General features: G+C 38.6%; 1 protein-coding gene across 8 annotated transcripts in view; it reads right to left on the bottom strand.

Annotated features, from left to right (window-relative positions):
- Window positions 1-233: 233 nt before the first annotated feature.
- LOC113569818 (MAM domain-containing glycosylphosphatidylinositol anchor protein 2) overlaps window positions 234-18217 on the bottom strand; it is a 155367-nt gene continuing 137383 nt past the window's right edge. For 4 of the 8 annotated variants that reach the window (XM_035524822.2, XM_035524827.2, XM_035524826.2 and 1 more), the window contains exons 11-17: window positions 17864-18041; window positions 8414-8434; window positions 7546-7701; window positions 6050-6211; window positions 3710-3843; window positions 3102-3201; window positions 234-2581 (exon numbers count right to left, since the gene is read on the bottom strand). In XM_035524822.2, the coding sequence (XP_035380715.2) occupies window positions 2493-2581; window positions 3102-3201; window positions 3710-3843; window positions 6050-6211; window positions 7546-7701; window positions 8414-8434; window positions 17864-18041 (840 nt within the window). In that variant the 3' untranslated portion in view covers window positions 234-2492. Of the gene's footprint in view, window positions 2582-3101; window positions 3202-3709; window positions 3844-5942; window positions 6212-7545; window positions 7702-8413; window positions 8435-17863; window positions 18042-18217 lie in introns of those variants that run through there. The other 4 variants (XR_014124589.1, XM_035524823.2, XM_035524824.2 and 1 more) reach the window with 4 other exon arrangements.

Raw genomic sequence — 18217 nt, 5'->3', positions numbered from 1 at the left:
GACTCACACTGACAAAACCAAGGCTACTGAGGTTTCCAGTGAATCAATTCATTTTTGCCATTGCTCTCCTTTCACATTCTTACTCAGGACTGGAACTCTGAGTTTGGAATATATATATATATATATTCCAAACTCAGAGTTCCAGTATATATATATACTGGAATATATATATATATATATATATATATATATATATATATATATATATAAAATTTATTTATTTATTTATTTTTTTGATGTGTGTGTGTGTGTGTGTGTCTCTGTACATGGAACAGACATTTATAGGACCAGTGGAGGTTTTACATACAGCAGCAAAGTCATGGGAACAGTAAGTGTGAAGATACTGTTATAGTAATGTCATTGAAGGCATTCAAATGCATTTTGCCATTGTGTCAACGAAAGCAGACAAAAATTATTTGGGTAACAGAAGAGGCCTTTTGAACAGAGGCACCATTTTCATGCTAAGTTTGTTCTCTTGTATGGGTATGTTACAGAAGCTTATGAATTTAATCTCTAGCGTTCATGTACTTGGCTTTGTAAGAGGAAAGTCACATATATGAATTTATACTGCATTTTAAATGTTGAATCCTAAGTGTTGTGCTTCCTGTATTCAGACATAAACATTTCATATAAACCTTGAATAACAGAGCTTCTTTACATATACAAGTTATACATTTACCAAACCAACTTATTCAATATGTTTCCGCCCATTTTGATATTTCAGCAATGCAAGGGAGACAACAAGAATTAAAGAAAGTTAAAAGTCATAACAGTTTTAACATAAAATTAAGAAACAAGACACAGTTCCTCAAAACATTTTTTCATAACCAACAATATTACGTAAATGTTCTTTTCCTTTTCTTTCATTATTTTTTTTACAATATATTTTTAAAAACCAGCTGGTTATAGATGCTCTCAGGTAGATTCTTCCACAGTTTATTTTCACAGTTTGTGTAAAATCAGAGAAACATTCTCACTAGAGTAATAAAATAGTATAATTATTAATATCTTTTTTTTTTTGTCAGAATGCACATTGTTCAATATATAAATGGCAGAGGCATGGGTAGGGGCAGCAGGCCTTATCTGATGCAGGGTGTGTAACCTGCCATCATCTCCATGGTATTGTACTGGGTACTGTGGTTATCTGTTCCTGTCCCAAGGCCCACTTGAGGGGTCTCTGAAACAATGATGAGGCAAGCCACTCTGTCTGTGTGCGCCGTTCCCAGCAACTCCCAGTGACCTTCCAAACCAAACTTGAACTTGAACTTGAACTTCCTGTTCCCAGTACGGCACACTGACTGCATGACATTCAGGCAGTGGCCATGGAAAACAGGTGCCTTCTGGCAGACACCAAGGCTACGTATGTGAGGAAGGAACCTTCCCTAGACACAGCTGGGTTACTCCAGGTAGGTTGTTGTGCTGACTCCTGGGGCCAACTTTGATCTCCACTGCTGTGGTTGTGCCATTCGAATCAGCACTTGATGGAGCAAAATAATCGCATATAAAATAGCCCCTCGGTGACATCAGAAACATAGACACTACGTGTTTGGTGTTTAATGGCCAGGCTCACAATTCTGTTAATAATCTGAAGGCACTTTGTATTTCATGGCAGAAAGTGGCTCCAATTATGTCACTTTCCTGAAAGTGAAGGAAAGAGGAGGAGAGGAAATTGCTTGTTCTCAACACCATCTTGACCTTTTCTGCCTTTTGAGCCTCCACCACCTCCACCACCTCCTGCCTCAAGCCTCTGCACTTCAGTCTTTACCTTTTCTCCTCTCTCTCCACCTCCACCACCTGCTCGCACTCATCTCTGGCCTGGTGTCCTACCCTTGGCCTGCCACTAGGGGACGTGAGCACAGTGTTGTAAAATCAAAATAGGCAGCTACTCAGGGAGGGATATAAAGCATATAGTCAAAGTTTTTTTTGCCACAGTTTTCCTCTGTGTTTAAAAAGCACCAAGCCAAAGAAAGTCAAATCCTGTGGTTAACTTAACATGTCATGGTTGGAGGTGGAGAAAGCTGATGAGATCTGAGTATATGGGGAAAGACACAAGGGATGAGACACTGTTCATAGTGTAGAACTTAGAGGAAAACTGCCATCACCTTCATCTCCTCACTTTTTACAAATGAGATTTTCACTGCCAGCTGGCAAAGTTGTCCTTGTGCTTTACAAACTGTCCTCAGATCAGTGTGGGCCCCGCCTCCTGAGCCCTGCCTCCTGCATCAGCTACTCCATTACATGGAAGTGTTATCATCCAAGTCCCTGTGAAAATCTTACTGAAACAGAGTTTGCAGATTGTTTTTGATGGATACATTTAAAAATCTTTATTACTTTTTTGTTGTTTTTTTCTTCATTTTATTTTTCATGATCCAAGTTAAGCCAGTGCAGTGTCCCTCTCAGCAATCAGAAAGTGTTAATCTTTGGTGATTATATATTGAGGGTACAGGGACACCAACCTAGACACCATCGCTAGTCTTCACCCAACAAGGTGGTCACCTTTGACCCCGGAACAGTGTGAAAGCCAGGGTGGTGCATAACAGCCATATATGTGTCACTCTGTGTGGAGCCTTTGATATAATATCTAATGACATGAAAAAAGGAGCAAGACAAAGAGAGAAGTAGGATATAAAAGGGACATGACAAGAAAGAGAAAGGTTTAGATTTCGAATAAATGATTCACTTAAATATTTACTGGACTACTTAAGATTTGTGAACTAAAAAATAGTATTGCATGATGAAATTCTGGCTCATTCATTGAAAAAACACATTTGCAGCCAAATTATATTAATCAGCTGACAAGTATTCAGCAAAGGGATTGTTCTGGCTGACACAAGCCTGGCACTGCAGAGAAGACCTGACCCATTTAGCACCCCATTTACTTTGATTTCATCAAAGATCAAGCTGAGAGGAACAAAATCCTTATTTCCCTGTCAATAGCTGTGTTAATTCCAGACCATTACCTATCTCGCCCTTGTCTCAACCTTTTTTCTCTCGTTGTTTGTCCACAAGTACAACTGCAGAACGGTGCTGGGCACAGCTAGGATTGCTAGCTCTCACACATTATGTGCTGGCTACTATGGTAATGTGTATTTGATACATACGATTGGATGGAGGGTCAGGACACTCCCCTTCCTCCAGAGTAACATCATCAATTGCGATGTCACCCTCAATCCCTGGACCTCGGACACCTTCAAAGATCACCTGTGTAAAGGCATCAAAAACAAGAGGAAACAAATCCATCTAGTACTAACTACACTGTATTATAAGTTACATTACAAAAATAACAATAAAGTATTGATAGATGAGACAATTTATTCTAATGCAGTGATTTGGCACTGATTTTGGAAACTGACATAAGTAAAAAAATAAGAACTATAATACAGTAGCGTTGTTATACAATGGTTTCAAAATTTTATTTTCTGATGTCATACGAGACAGGCTCTCCCAGTACTAAAACAAAATAATAAGAACTAAAATTAAATCACAATCATGCAGCAGATGAATATTTCATTTACTGATCTGTTGTAGTAAACATAATCAATCTACAACTTGTGATCTCTGTCCTTGTGTCAATGTACTTATCCGATCTACTGCTGAATTTCAGCACTCCATATAAAGCTAATTACCCCATGAAAACCATTCATTTAAAGAAACTCTTTGACTGTCAAAAAGATATTTTTTCTTTACTTAAAACTGACCGTGTGCTCACCTGGAATGAGGAAGTGGGGTGAATGCTGACTTTGGCTTCCCTCCATCGATCACCCTGGTTCCCACTGAGTGACCAGACTGGAGCAGTGTCTGAAGTAGCCTGGCCCTTCTGCTTCAAAAATGCATTCAGTGTGCCTGAAAAGACATTTAGTCACTTAAAACCAAGCATTAAAATTTACAGCCCACTTTGAGATTTTTCTGAAATGTGAACATTATTTAACATGCCATTTGTAATATCAATGAGAAACACATTATCTTTTAAATGACAAAACTTTATAAAATATTCTTCATAGTGCATTACACTATTATAATGCACCATAGAATAAATCTGACCTTGCAATAAACCTAAGACCTATTTGTGCAAGTATTTCAAAATGTACAGCGAAAGCATCATTTAACTACATAGCACCCTTGAAGACTAGATAAGCATCTTCACATTCCTGCTTGTGTCATCTAGAAATCCACAGGCATTCTGGAATGTTTATAAATCTCCCACTAAGGATGAATCATGTTCTTTTTTTATTTGAGAAAAATAATTAGCATTTCATTTACAGATGAATATGGTGTGCTTTAGGTATGCTCTCACTTGGACATGACCCGATGTAAACCACAGAGAAAGCCATTGCTGCGCTCCCCAGGAAGAATAGCATTAAGATTTCCCTCTAATGGAAGTGCTATGATTCTCTTTCCTCTTAGGTACAGGCATTTGAGAGTGAGTGTTTGCTTTGAGGTGAATGGTTTAATCCCGCAAACAAATCCAGAGAGAGAGAAAAAGGGAAGAAAGACAGAGAGACAGAGAGAGAGAGATAGAGAGAGAGAGAGAGAGCGAGAGAGAGAGAGAGAGAGAGAGAGAGAAAGAGTAAGTAAGGGATAGAGAGAGAACTACAAAAACAAACTTTGAAGTGTGCCTTGTTAATTAGCTTTGGCCCTGTCCCTGGTATGATGGCCTCCATAATAAAACATAACTGTGCCAATATCCTGTGCTAATCCCAGGTACTGCTCCAGTTCTTCCACAGAGCTAGGTTTGGTTGTCTGTTCAGTACCAATCAGCCACAGATGGGACCAAAACATTTGGGTGAATATTTTTATGGGCCACACTATGAAGACTATGAAAAATGAGAACCTCTGTGCATTTGGGTTTATGAATCGGTAAAAACTGATTAAGGAAATGCATGAGGATTCTGCTCTGTAATGAGACATAACTGCATGCAGTCTCTTTTCAAATACCCAGAGGCTTAGATACAAGTTGAAAACTGCATTTCTCATGTCAGGTCTAGAGACAAAAAAAGGAATAGGTTACACCCAAGTGGGAGCTATTTCTCATGAAGAAATGTAACAAAATTCCTGCACAAAGAAGAGAATACTTTTCCATGTCTGCAAATTCACACTAACACCTTTCTGGTAATTTTACACCAAGATTTACCACAAGGGTATGCACATCAATAGAGTCAACAACCTAGTATAAAAGCTGAACCTATTGTAAAAAAAACCCCAACCCTCTGCTGTAATTCACGATTGTAGAATGTATCACAGCATCAGCTGTATACCATCCATATCAGAGTTATATGCTAGATCTTGCTTTCCTGAGAGCACGGCAAGGTTCACTGTGCTGCCTTTCAAGTGGGCAGGTTCCTCCGTTAGTCATGCCTGATGGCACAGCTCATGGTGCTGGCGCATTAGGAGCAATGCCAGTGCTGGGCCACCAGGTCACACAAAACTCACTATGGATTCAATCATATGATGGATATCACAGCAGGGTAGCCTGCTTGAGACTGAGTCTCTCCTTTCTGTTGCAAACACACTTTCCCTCTAGAAGCAGATTGGAGGAGAGAGAGCAGGCTGCCCACTGAAAGTGGGTTAAAGCTACTGATGGAATAGCACAACATGAGGCATCAGAACAGTACCTGCTCTTTTATGAATAAGAAAAACATGCTGTATTCACCTTATTAAAGCATTAGTCTATGTGTTCTGACACCATGGCATTATTGCTCTATTAGCAACAGCATGTGTCTGCACGGTTTCCGCACAAGAGACAGGAAATGGATCCAGAGATGTTATCAGGAGTGATTTAGATTAGCCCTACTGGCTAGAGTCTGTGCAGCTCTTCTCCCCATTACACTGTATGCTAGAAGCTGACAAACTGTCTAGTCCAGCAACTTGTCACGTTAATGGTACAGTTATGCAGGGCTACTCTAAGAGGCTGTCAGAAAATGTGCGCCTTCAGAGTCACTTACTCCAATGGGTTCTTCTGGTGATTGTAGTGATACTGTTGAAACAGTGCCCTTGAGTAGAAGTTTTCCAAGCCTGCCATGGTGAAGTTCAGAGTAAAGCTCAGACTCACCGATGTGTTTTCCGTACATGTGGTAATAAAAGCCAAAGCAGTATGCTGGAGGATTGGTGATGCCATAAGGATTTTTAGGGGTCACGTTGAATGTGGGACTGAACAAACGAGCCTTGTCACCCTCTTTACGAGGTCTGGAGGTCTCAATGTACATGTAGAAACCTATCAATGACACAAAAAGCACAGAGCCAGAATTTCTAATGTGACAAACAATTCATTCATACTTGGCAGCATGTGTCCATGCAGTCAAGCAAAAGCTGCAAGTGTATCAAGATAGTTTTACAAATCTGCTTCACCAAACCTGCTTTACAACATATACACACACCGGGCACTTTAGTAGAAACACCTATGTAATTCATTTATACACTATAGCCCATATGTTGGCATGCAGAGTCCCTTAAAGTTGTTCATCACTGGTCACTTTGTGATGACTGGACCACTATTAACTGGCTATTATTTAGGCGGTGGACTTTTATAATATATTTAGAATATCTGACATCTGGTATATCTGGCATCATTAAAACTCTTAGTTTTAAACTGTTACAAGATTATCAGACACTGCAGAGTTGCTGGAGTTTAGGTTTGCCACCCAAAAATATCCTGACTGCAGTTCTGTTCTGAAATTGACTACTGATGATGAAGTTGGCCAACATAAATTATGCATCACTACAGACAGGTGGATAGAATCTAACTATATGCTTACAAGGCTTACAAGGCCTTTCTAAAAAGTGGCATTTATAAGCAAGTGCCTGTTGAATGCACATGCAATATATTCTGCACTGAATTCACATAATGGGTAACAGCTAAATGGTTCAAATAAATCACGACGCCTCATACTTTCTATCAGCTGGATGACAGAGACACTTCAAACTATTTAGCTGCAACTTTGGAGAAGGGAAGGGCCCTACTTTGGACACTAAAGGCCAAAATCAAATAGAATTTCTTCTTCAGCGGAATTTGATATGGAATAATTACAGCCCCTATAGGACTATTGATGGCAATGAAATGTAGGACAGTTTGGAGCCATTAAGATGATTAAAGCAAATGTATTATTTACAACATCAGCTGCTAGTGCTTCCCCATAAAAGCCATGATCACCATCCCACTTCCATCTAGATCTTTCCCCCTCCTTTTCTTTTCACCCTATCAAAAGCCTCTTTGTGTACATGTCAATGAATGGAGGTCCTACTATATTGCTGTTGGGACTGGAAAGCATTTCTCTTTCAAGTTGTTTTCAAAACCATTATTGCCTGTTGGCATTTGTTGGGAGTTGGGAGTGAACCGCTGCACGATGTCCAAATTAAATTGCAGAATTTGGCACTTGGGACATAGCAGGAACCTGATCTGAGTTGCTGATTACATCATTTAAATGCATCCCATCCTCTAAACAAAATAAAAGACTGAACATTAATGACAGATATGATGATGGTTTCTATGTATGGAGGGCTGGACATTTTCTGTATTTGACTGTCATTTACATACTGGCACATACTTACCCTGCTTTGAGTTAGTTCGATCCCCACTAGGCCCTGTGTTAGGAGTATATTTAGTGTCACGCGTGGCAGCACTGTGTCTTGTCCAATCAAAGTTATCGTTCTTGTCTTGAGTGAACATGCAAATTGGCTCTTCCTCAAAACTGCAATGGAATTCCCCTGAGCGCAGAGATAGAGGAGATCATTATTCCACGTTTGAGACATACTTGAGCACACAAAACTGCAAAGCTCAGAGAGAAATCTGCCATCATGATCAGGTGATTACTTAATCATGTATAATGTCCTAAATATACTGACAAAACGCTTACAACAAAATCAGTCAATAACACAGCCCACACCATTGGCAGACCGTTTAAAGAGCAGTCCATGTTTTGGCAGCATCACTGAGGAACTATTTAAATTCAGCTTGAGCTGCTTGTGATAAATATTCATTGATTTTATTAAAATGTAGCTGGGAGCTTTATGGAGTGGTGACCTTCATAGAAGTGGGATCCATTTTTTTCCCACTCAGGTAGCTCACTGCCTTTTGGTTAAGACAGTACAAGGGTCTTGGCTCTTGACCCTTCCCCCACTTGCATGAGTGAGGATTTAAATGAGGGCGTTGGCCTTAGCAGCACTACTAACCCTTCTCCCTCCACATGAACTTGGACTGGCTTATCCAATCCCTTCTACACCACAGGGGGAACTGGTGTGTGATGAAGGCTGTGCCTGAACATAGAACTGGGGGCTTTGCAGGAAGACTTAGAGAACGTTGAAGCAGCCCGGCCCTGAGCTGTTATTTTAGTGTGTACAGCTGCAGATAAGACTATCAAAGCTCACAAACAGTAGAGAGGTCACACTGCCTCCAGAAAAATGAATATAAAATACTCACTCAGATGTGGGTTAATGGGAGCTGTAAAGAAAAGGAGAAAACATACTTTAATTAATTGTTGGCAACCCAGCAAAAAATCCTTCACATAGTTTGCAATAGTTCGATAAACTAAATTCTGAAGCAGCCTTTTTGAGTTTCAAAAACATGCTTTCATAATAGCATACTACTCATGATTCTAATAGTATGAGTTAGTCTATGTAATCAGATCAAAGAAATTGTTCAATCCCTTACACCCACACCTCCTCTCACCTGTGAAGTGTCTCAGTTTGAATACCCTTATGATTTTTTTTCTTTATTAATGTACACCTCCCAATTCACAACTAAAACAATGATTGCGAACATAAGACGGGTGTGGTGTAATTAAATGAAACACAGGGAGGTGGAAATTCAAAGATCCGTTAATAACTGATATAACGAGGCATTACAATTTAACAGAAATAACAATTTACCACTAGACAAGCATAGGACAGAAATAAATATGAAAAATATCTTCACTATTAGTATCACTATTCAAAATGCTCTTGGTCAGGTAAAAATGCTCTAAAATGTCAGGTTTTCAGGTTGGTTATCAATTTTAAACTGTGTCCTTTGTTCTTCAGTACTTTATTTACCAATATATCAAGTAAATTATTCATATTCATAATTAAACATATAACGGCCGAGGATGATGGTGGCTTGATCCATGAAGTGTTGAAACAATCATTTACTGCAATTCTTAAATCCTTAATTATTACCCTTCTGTGTACAAATCAGAATATATACAGCACACTTGAGAAACAGTTTTGTGTATTTATAAAAGTGTACTCATTCATTTGGAACCAGTTACTGCTCAATATGCAGCATTCAATAATATAAGAAGGATACACCTACAGAAAACAAGCTAAAGGTCAAGGGTATAAAAATACAGCTTGTTTCAATAACTCAGATAGCCCACAGTAATTTTGCTCACAGAGTAAATACAATCTATGCTGTCAAGAAGATGCATGGGCTTTTTAATGATCGATTCCTGCCATGCTGAATAAATGTGGTACATCAGCTTAACTGCAAAACTTTGTTACCATGGCATGATTTATGAAATGCCTTAGCTGCTGCAAGAATTGATTTTAATCCACTCGATTAAACCAGCTAATAACAAATCACTCCCACAAAGCAAACATGTGTAAAAGAATATTGGTTAAGAGATCTCGCTCAGTCTGCACTCTGTCTGTCTTGCAGCGTAACAATGCTAAAAGGGCTGAGACTGTGAGAGAGGGAGAGAGATAGAGGTAAGCAGCATGTGTCCCTCATGGTTCACTGGCAAGATTAAAAGAGATAAAATAGTGAAGCCTTTAAAATGCACATTTCATTACCATATCTTAGAATTCTTAAATATGACATGAGAAAGGATGACATACATAGTATGTATGACACAGTCCTTATATGCACTTTAAGAGTGATGAAAAATAAGACTAAATGAAACATCATAAAATGTCACTTTGACACAATTTATCATTAAAATATGTCTAAAGTTGTTGTGACACAGGTACAAAATGATTCAAAACCATGCACTTTTAATTTCTTTTAGTCTCAACAAATACATAATTATTCAGGATACATTACTAGTAATAGATGGTTATAGTTAATGTACAGATGGTAAGGTTACAGATAATGTACAGATAGTTAAAGTTATGGTTTATGCACAGATGGTTAAGGTTAATGTACAGATATTTAAGATTATGATTATGGTTAATGTACAGATGGTTATGGTAAAGATAAGGGGATGGACTGAATGAAAACCTACAAAGTGGTCCTTTTGTAAGATCACAATGGCTATCTAGTAAAATTACACAGGGTTCTTAATGTATTGTTGTCAGCATTATGTTGCCATCTGGCTACATGCAATATGTAATGAAACTCAGTGAAACAAATGCAAGCACAGGAAGATTTTAATTGTAAGGCACAGACAGAGCAATCCAAGGTCGGGAAACAATGAATGGGGTAATGCAGGCTGCAGACAGAACAAATTCTGAACAGAGCAGAAGTCTTAATCAGGCAAATGGGGTACTGTAGATGTAGACAAGGCAAGACGAGGCATAGTCAAGGACAGGGTGTTGAACAACAGGCAGCCAAAGCAATATGGGCTAGGTGAAAGACAAATACCACAATCAGAGCTAGGGTGAAAACCAAGACTAACAAAAAGCAGGAGTAAATGCATAAACATTGGGAAAGACCATAAAGAATAAGCAGGGAAGTAGTGTAGTGACAGTCCTTATAAACAGATAAAAATGAGTAGCAGGTGTAGCAGGTGGGGATAGGATTGTGGATGATCATGAAGGCTCTTCACCCAGGGGAAGTGAATTGAGAACCTGTCTGGAACATTGTCTTCAGAAATTCGACAGTGATGGAAGACCTGATTACACAGTGTTTTGGCTACTTGAAATTAGGTAAAAATACTGGAGAATAGAATGAGATGGCAATTATTGATGGTCTAGTATAACCAGGATGGTGGTGGTCATGGTGTTATTGGAGAGAGGGAGATCAGTGATAAACTCAATTGATAGATGGGAACCAGGGCAAGAGGGCACTGGACATGGCACCGGTTTTCCAGCTGGAGCGTGACACGGTTTCTTAGTAGTTGTGCATACAGTACATGACTTGACTGATGAGCAAACTTTCTGCACTAATTTTGGCCACCAGTATTTTTCAGTGAGAATTCACTTGATACCTGCACAGAATTACAGCTACTCCTATTTCGGAGGTGTCCACTTTGAGTGTGAATGGTTGACTAGGGTCAGAATGTTTCATTATGGGTGCAGTGGTAAAGTGGTGCTTCCTTGGAAGTCATTGGAGTGCTCTGGGTTTACATCACTAAAATGTCATCCATATATATATGGATAAAATAATCTATCATATCTCATAGTATATCATTCACAAATGACTTGAACAAAGCTGGGGAGACAGAGAGCCCATATGGCATTACCAAGTACTCAAAATGTCCATGTGTGGTGCTGAAAGCCATCATCCATTCATCCTCAGCACAGATCCAGATAAGGTTCTATGCACTGTGGAGGTTGAGCTTGCTGAATGGAGTAGCCCCTTTTAATCGCTCAAAGGTGAAGGGCAGAAGGGGAAGAGGGTAGTGATATGGAATTAACAGTTTAAAGTTTTGATACAGGGTCTCAAACACCAAGTTGGGGAAGCTGGGGAAGTCAAGCCCTGCTCCAGTTCTTCAACCACATTAGCTTTCATAATTTTCCTGTGTCTGCAGATGCAGGATGGTTATGCTGTTTGAGAGACAGGAGTTTCATTTCTTGCCAACTGTAGGATGATGGAACACTACTCAGAATTTCTGGATGAATTGGTTGAAGTCAAGTTTAATGCTTGCGCCATCATATCAACGTTTATAATCTCTCTGTCATCAGGTGGTGATGTAGGTGTATGAGTGCTAGGTGAGGGAGGAACAGGGGGCATAGCAAAGTTGATGATAGACCCATTTGGGGGGGGGGGGGGGGGGGGTCACCAACAACTGTCTGTCTGGAACATGGGTGTAGTTCATTAAAAAAAACAAAAAAAACAACCTTACTGTGGTCTGTGGTGCTTACCTATTTTACCAACATGTCAGTGACCTGCAGCCTTTTATGACATCTAACAATTCAGCCAATTAAAAGTCACGCTAAACTTTGATTGTGAAGGTCATCATATCCTATAAGATATTTTAAACAATCAAGCTGTCTCCTACTTCAGACTAGCATCTATTAACACAGCACAGAACATAGTAACATAGTACGTTGTAAAAGTACTTTGTACTATAGTAGTACTAAAATGTAATGGAGAGAAGGTATGTTTCCAAAAAGGCAAATACCCTAAGAAAGTACAGATACTTTAATAAGGCAATAAGCCATGAGACGCTGTGCATTACAATGATTTTATCACTGGGGAAGGACTTTTAGGCACAACACTTTGCTGTAACACACAGCCTTATTGCTTTATTAAAGTATCTGTCATAATTAACTTTTATAACTTAATTTATTATTATATTCAAAATAAACACTTCTGCCAGACAATATAGTCCGCTAACAGGCTTTTGTTGCTAAGCAACATAATGGCAAAGATTAGTCTATTCAAAGGACGATCGCATTAATATAGAGAATGCAAAGTTATCTTCACCACATGTTGAATTTTGGGGAACTGACATAATTTTGTTTATGTGCCAGCTTGTGAGGATCCTGTTGTTTTTCTGTTTGTTATTTTGGAAAACATCACCATGGTAGGTGCTGTTATATCAAGAACTGTAAATCTTTTAAATTAATAATATGACTGATCAAATCCACTGTCTATGACTCAATAAAAATAATCATACTGTTGAATGTTTTTGAACATTTTGTATTTTGTTTGGTTTAATAATTGGGCCAAAAAGAAGAGTGCTACCTTACCTTTGTGAGTGACTGTGCTCTCGCAGTTTGCTGGATCATGCACCCAGCCAAGCAGAACTGTTCAGGAATTTCAAGGGACTTATAATTTTTAAACTCATGCAAAATGTATGCAATTTGTCCAAAATTGAGTTAGTTTACAACAGTAGCTGCCAACCAGTCAATTGTGTCAATTGAATGAGTAATATGACTGCTGCACATTTACACATCACATTTACCAGAGCAGCGTCCTTCTGTATCAGTGTTTATTAGCTAGCTTGTTAAGTAGGGCTTGTACTTACACATATCTCAACTACACTTCTCTCTTTCTACCTCTTCAAATTAAAAAATGTGTTGAAGAGGGGCCACTGAAAAAGAGAGCAAAGACATAACTTACAACTTTCACCTAGAGTGGCAGAATGAGATTTTATTTGTGGCATATAAGGACAAAACTCTTTGTGTGATGTCAACAGTGTAACTTTGCCCAAAGGAAGTAATTAGGAGCACCATCACTCAAAGATGCAGTTGACCTTTAAATCGATTCAAATCGAGTTCAAATCGATTAAAAAAAGTTCAAATCGATTAGAAAAAGTTAGAGATGAAAGACTTGCCTATACTGACTTGGTCTCAGTGCTTCTACAATTGCAGACATTTTTTGCTGTTGTTGTTAATGTGGTCCCTATAATATAAACAAGGACAAAAATAACACAGGAAACCCAGACATGTCAAAGGTGAGCTTCTCCTATATTTTAATGTAAACAGTACCAAATATTGGTTTGGAAGCAAGGCCTATATAGAGTTTATGGGGACTTGAAAGTATATCTTCTAAATGGTTATTGCTATTGCTTGTCATAGCTCATTTGCATAAAGTTGAGCAGAGCTGAACTTTTTCACAGCACTCAGATTGGTAGTTACTGTCACCAGTGGTCATGTCGCTTCTCACTGAGTAGTAGCCACTCAATGAGTGGCTCTCAATGAGTGGCTCCTGGCAGCTTTGTTGCTTCCATCACTTCTGGTGTGCATGTACATTTAGTTGTTTTGTGCATGTATAAACTAGTATATTAATACAGTATATACATTTTATAGCATTTGACCTGCAGTCTGTTTGATCAGACTCTAAAGGAGAGTGTGACTGCAGAAGCATATTAAATTCTGAATCTGAGAAAGCATTTAGGTCGACTGCTGTGATGGCAGAACAATTAAACAAACTGAAATCACCAGTAAAGTAATTCAGGCTGGTTGATGCCAACATATCCTACAGGTATCCTACATCTTTTTTTTTTCTAACTGCACAATGAACATGTACAGATTAGCATTTACAAATAACACAATAAATAACTCAATTCTGTATTTGAATTCTTAATAACTGCTTATTTTCAGTTCTCTTTCAAAGTAATTTTTACTTGGTAGTGTTAGCTATATAAATTGTATGCCTTTTGTACTAAGACTGCCAGTAGTTAAGACTGTCAATTCTATAATACAACTTTTATATAAAAGCAATACAACACGTGTGTCATTGCGAATATTCTTCATGGCTATGATGATCTACAGCACTCACCTTTGGTTCCTGTCTGCAACCAAATCACAATAACACACTCCCCATATAGTTCTATATACATATATACTTTTTAATAAAGTGGATAGTTCCAGTCCCAAAGTCTGATTGGCTGAGCTGTATTGGAAGCTGTTGTAAAATCACACCTATGACCACCTTACAATGACTGGAGTCTACACTAATGGGACCTTACATTGAATAGACTATCTTTGCCATTGTAGTTACTTAGCACCAAAATCTTGTTAGTGGGCTCCATTGTCTGCAGAATGAAGTCCCACGTCCTTACCTGTAACACACGGTACCTTGTGGCTTATTGATTTATTTTACAATGGCTTCCAGCACAGTTCAGTCAATCAAATTTTAGGACTGGAACTATCCATTTTCTAAAAAAATTTTTAAGCACAATAATGAATTTCACATATTGCTGAGGATGCATAGAGCTTAAAAAGGTTTGTGGTCTTTTTTAATATGATGCTGAGTGATCCATAAATATAGATTAAAATAATGCTGCCTGCAAAATCCAATTGTTTAGGTAAGTACTGTGGGAGCCCAAAAGAGTTAAAGAATAGACCAGTTTGGAGAGGACATCATTGTGATGTTATCTGCAGATGTGCATGCAATGTGGTGGCAGAAAACCATCAGAAACAAGTGAAGTGAAACAGATGAGAGCCATGGAATAACTACAAAAATATCTTGTTTTGCTGTTGGATGAAATAATATGAATGGAATAACAAATTACCTCCATTTTTATAGAAGACCACCATTGAAGGAAAATGCAAATTATTATGGTTGTAAGCCACTAAATGGACAAACTGTTTTACTGTATTAGCCCTACATTAGCCTTACAGCATGAAATAATAAATAGAACTATAACTATAAATAACATTTTTATTTACATCTAGATAGTAGCAGCAGTAATTCTAGTGATACACATGAAAAAAGAATATAATTTGATTTGTTTGTGTAGCTGCATTTTATGTTCTTTTCACTGGCTACCAAGATGTCAGTCTATACACAAAAATCATCTGACAAATCTAGATATTCAAGGTCCTGGTCCTGAAGATATACACTGTGTGCACAATTACTAGGCAAGATGTATTTTTGAGGATTCATTTTTTATTGAAAAACTACAGTGCTCTCGGTAAATCCCAAATGTTAATAAACTTAAAACATGAATATTTAAGAAAGTAGGGTTTTGGTATTCTTAAGAGAATATCTATGGGTGCATAATTATTGGGCAACTATTAGTGTGCAGAATTATGCAACCAAATTAAAACATTCATTTTCCCATTTCACTTGTTCATTTTTATCTCTTAAAGTGCAAATAATAAACAAACTAAATAATGACTCAACATTTACAAATAAACATTTCTGACATTAAACCCCCCCCCAAAAAACAGTGACCAATATAGCCACCCTTCAAGAAGCCTTCAAGGAGTGTGTCAGTTTCTTAATCTGCTGACGATCAACGTTTTGTGCAGCAACAACCACAGCCTCCCATACACTGTTCAGAGAGCTGTACTGTTTTCCTTCACTGTAAATCTCCTATTTAAGAAGGGCCCACAAGTTCTCAATAGGGTTTAGGTCAGGTGAGGAAGGGGGCCATATCATTATTCTTTCATCTTTAAGGCCTTTACTGGCTAGCCATGCATTGGAGTACTTCGATGCATGCAATGAAGCCTTGTCCTGCATAAAAACCATGGTCTTCTTGAAAGATGCAGACTTTTTCCTCTACCACTGCTTGAAGAAAGTGATTTATAAAAACTGGCAGTATGTGTGGGAGTTGATTTTGAGTCTATCTTCAAGCTGAAACGGTCCAACTAGCTCATCTTTAATAACACCAGCCCATAGCAGTACCCCACCTACACCTTGCTGGCATCTGAGTCGAAGTGGAGCTCTGCGCTAGTTACTGATCCAACCATGGGCCCATCCATCTGGTCCGTCAAGAGTCACTCATCTCATCAGTCCATAAAACCTTTGAAAAATCTGTCTACAGATATTTCTTGGCCCAGTCTTGATGTTTCACCTATGGGTCTTGTTCAGTGGTGGTCAGGTTTCAGCTTTCCTAGCCTTGGCCATGTCTAGGTAGGTTGTGGTTCTGGTATATAACAGCATTGGAGGATAATGGGTTCCTGGTCACTTCATGATTGATTCTTCTTAAATTGTTGGCAGCTAATTTGTGACTTTTTTTCTCAACACATTTCTTGCAACCCTGTTGACTATTTGCAACAAAGCATTTGATGGTTCTGTGCTCACACCCTAATATCTTAGCAATTTTAAGAGTGCTGTATTCTTCTGAAATACATTTTACAATTTTTGACTTTTCAGAGTCAGTTAAATCTCTTTTTTGGCCCATTTTGCCTGAGGAAAAGAAGCTGCCTAATAATTATGCACACCTTGATATAGGGTGTTGATCTCTCTAGGTCAACCCCTACTTCATTACACAAATACACATCACCTGATATGCTTAAAGTTTATACAGCTTAAAGTTGGAAAATATGCATAAAAATGATATGGCCAAAATACTCTCTTGCCTAATAATTGTGCACAGTGTATACTTTGGTTTTTCTTTTGTATAGATAGATTTTCCCACAGGGTATATGAAGATACCCAGCTGCTAACTTTTAGATTGATCCCTGAGCCATTGACCCAACAGAGACTATGAGTCAGGAAACCTCACCACATTTCTAAGGGTTAGCTTATTAGTGTGTGAAAGTGGTCATGCACCTTGTACGGCTGATACAATTAACATGGGAAATCTGGGAGATTTACCTGTCAATATCAATAAACTGGTTGGCAACCACTTGTGAACACCAACTAGTTGTCTGCTGGTGAACCATAAAATAACTGGAGAAGACATCCAGATGATCCATATTCCTATACTCCTACACCTGACAATACTATGCTAAGTCACTTTCTGCCACCAGTTAAGGTCCGCCCACAAAAAAACAAAACAAAAAAACACCAGAATAGTTTATAAGTAGCTACAGCTTGTTAAATTGTAAGGCCTAGTTCACTAACCACAGCCAACATGGCAAGGCTAAATATTTTGTAACTGCAGCACATCTCCCTTATAGCAGTTCTGTATGGTTGAGTTAAGATTGGTACCTTGCAAAGCAAAAACATAATTAATAAAATTAAAGTATTCAGAAGGTATTCAGAATTAAGGTATTCTTCTCAAATGTGAGTGTACCAAATCACCAGAAATTATGCTGTCACTGGTTAATTCTCATATTCACTGTGAGTAACAGACAGAAAGGATTTTTGGTGCAAAAATTAACTGTTAGACAGATGCAGGATTAGGTAGGAAACAAGTCCAGTCATTAGAAACAAACCACATAAAATGAAATAATTTTAATGACATCACTATCATTTGAACCATGTTAAGCCATCATCACCCTTCATTTCATAGATCACTTGCACAAAGGAGCTATTATAAGTATTACTTTCCTAGACTAACTGTATATGCTGACCCATGAACTGTGGCATGCTGCAGCTCACACTTACCGCTGTAGGTGACCATCCTGATGGTGGAGTCGCCCTCGCCCAGGCGTGTGATTGGGGTGAGACGCACCTCATAGGCCTCAGGCCTGATGAGCTCTGTCAGGTTATAGGTAATCAACTCTCCCTTTTGGATCGGACCTTCCACAGGGATTTCCTGCTCCCACCACCTCTGTTGCCCAGTCTAGGGAGGAGGAGCACCACTCGCAGTTACCTCTTTGAAGCTACGGCACTGCCAGTCTGATCGCTCTCGAGGACATCGATTTGCTCTCTAATGTTGTACACCTTTTATGGCTGTGAGGGCAGTTAGCATGTGAAAGACGCAGTATGAGCATAGAGAGACTCCTCACTGACAAGAAA

The sequence above is a fragment of the Electrophorus electricus genome, chromosome 7, assembly GCF_041902795.1.
Source record: "Electrophorus electricus isolate QZ-2024a chromosome 7, ASM4190279v1, whole genome shotgun sequence".
NCBI classification, from domain to species: Eukaryota; Metazoa; Chordata; class Actinopteri; order Gymnotiformes; family Gymnotidae; genus Electrophorus; species Electrophorus electricus.
This window is presented reverse-complemented; position numbering and strand designations above follow the sequence as displayed.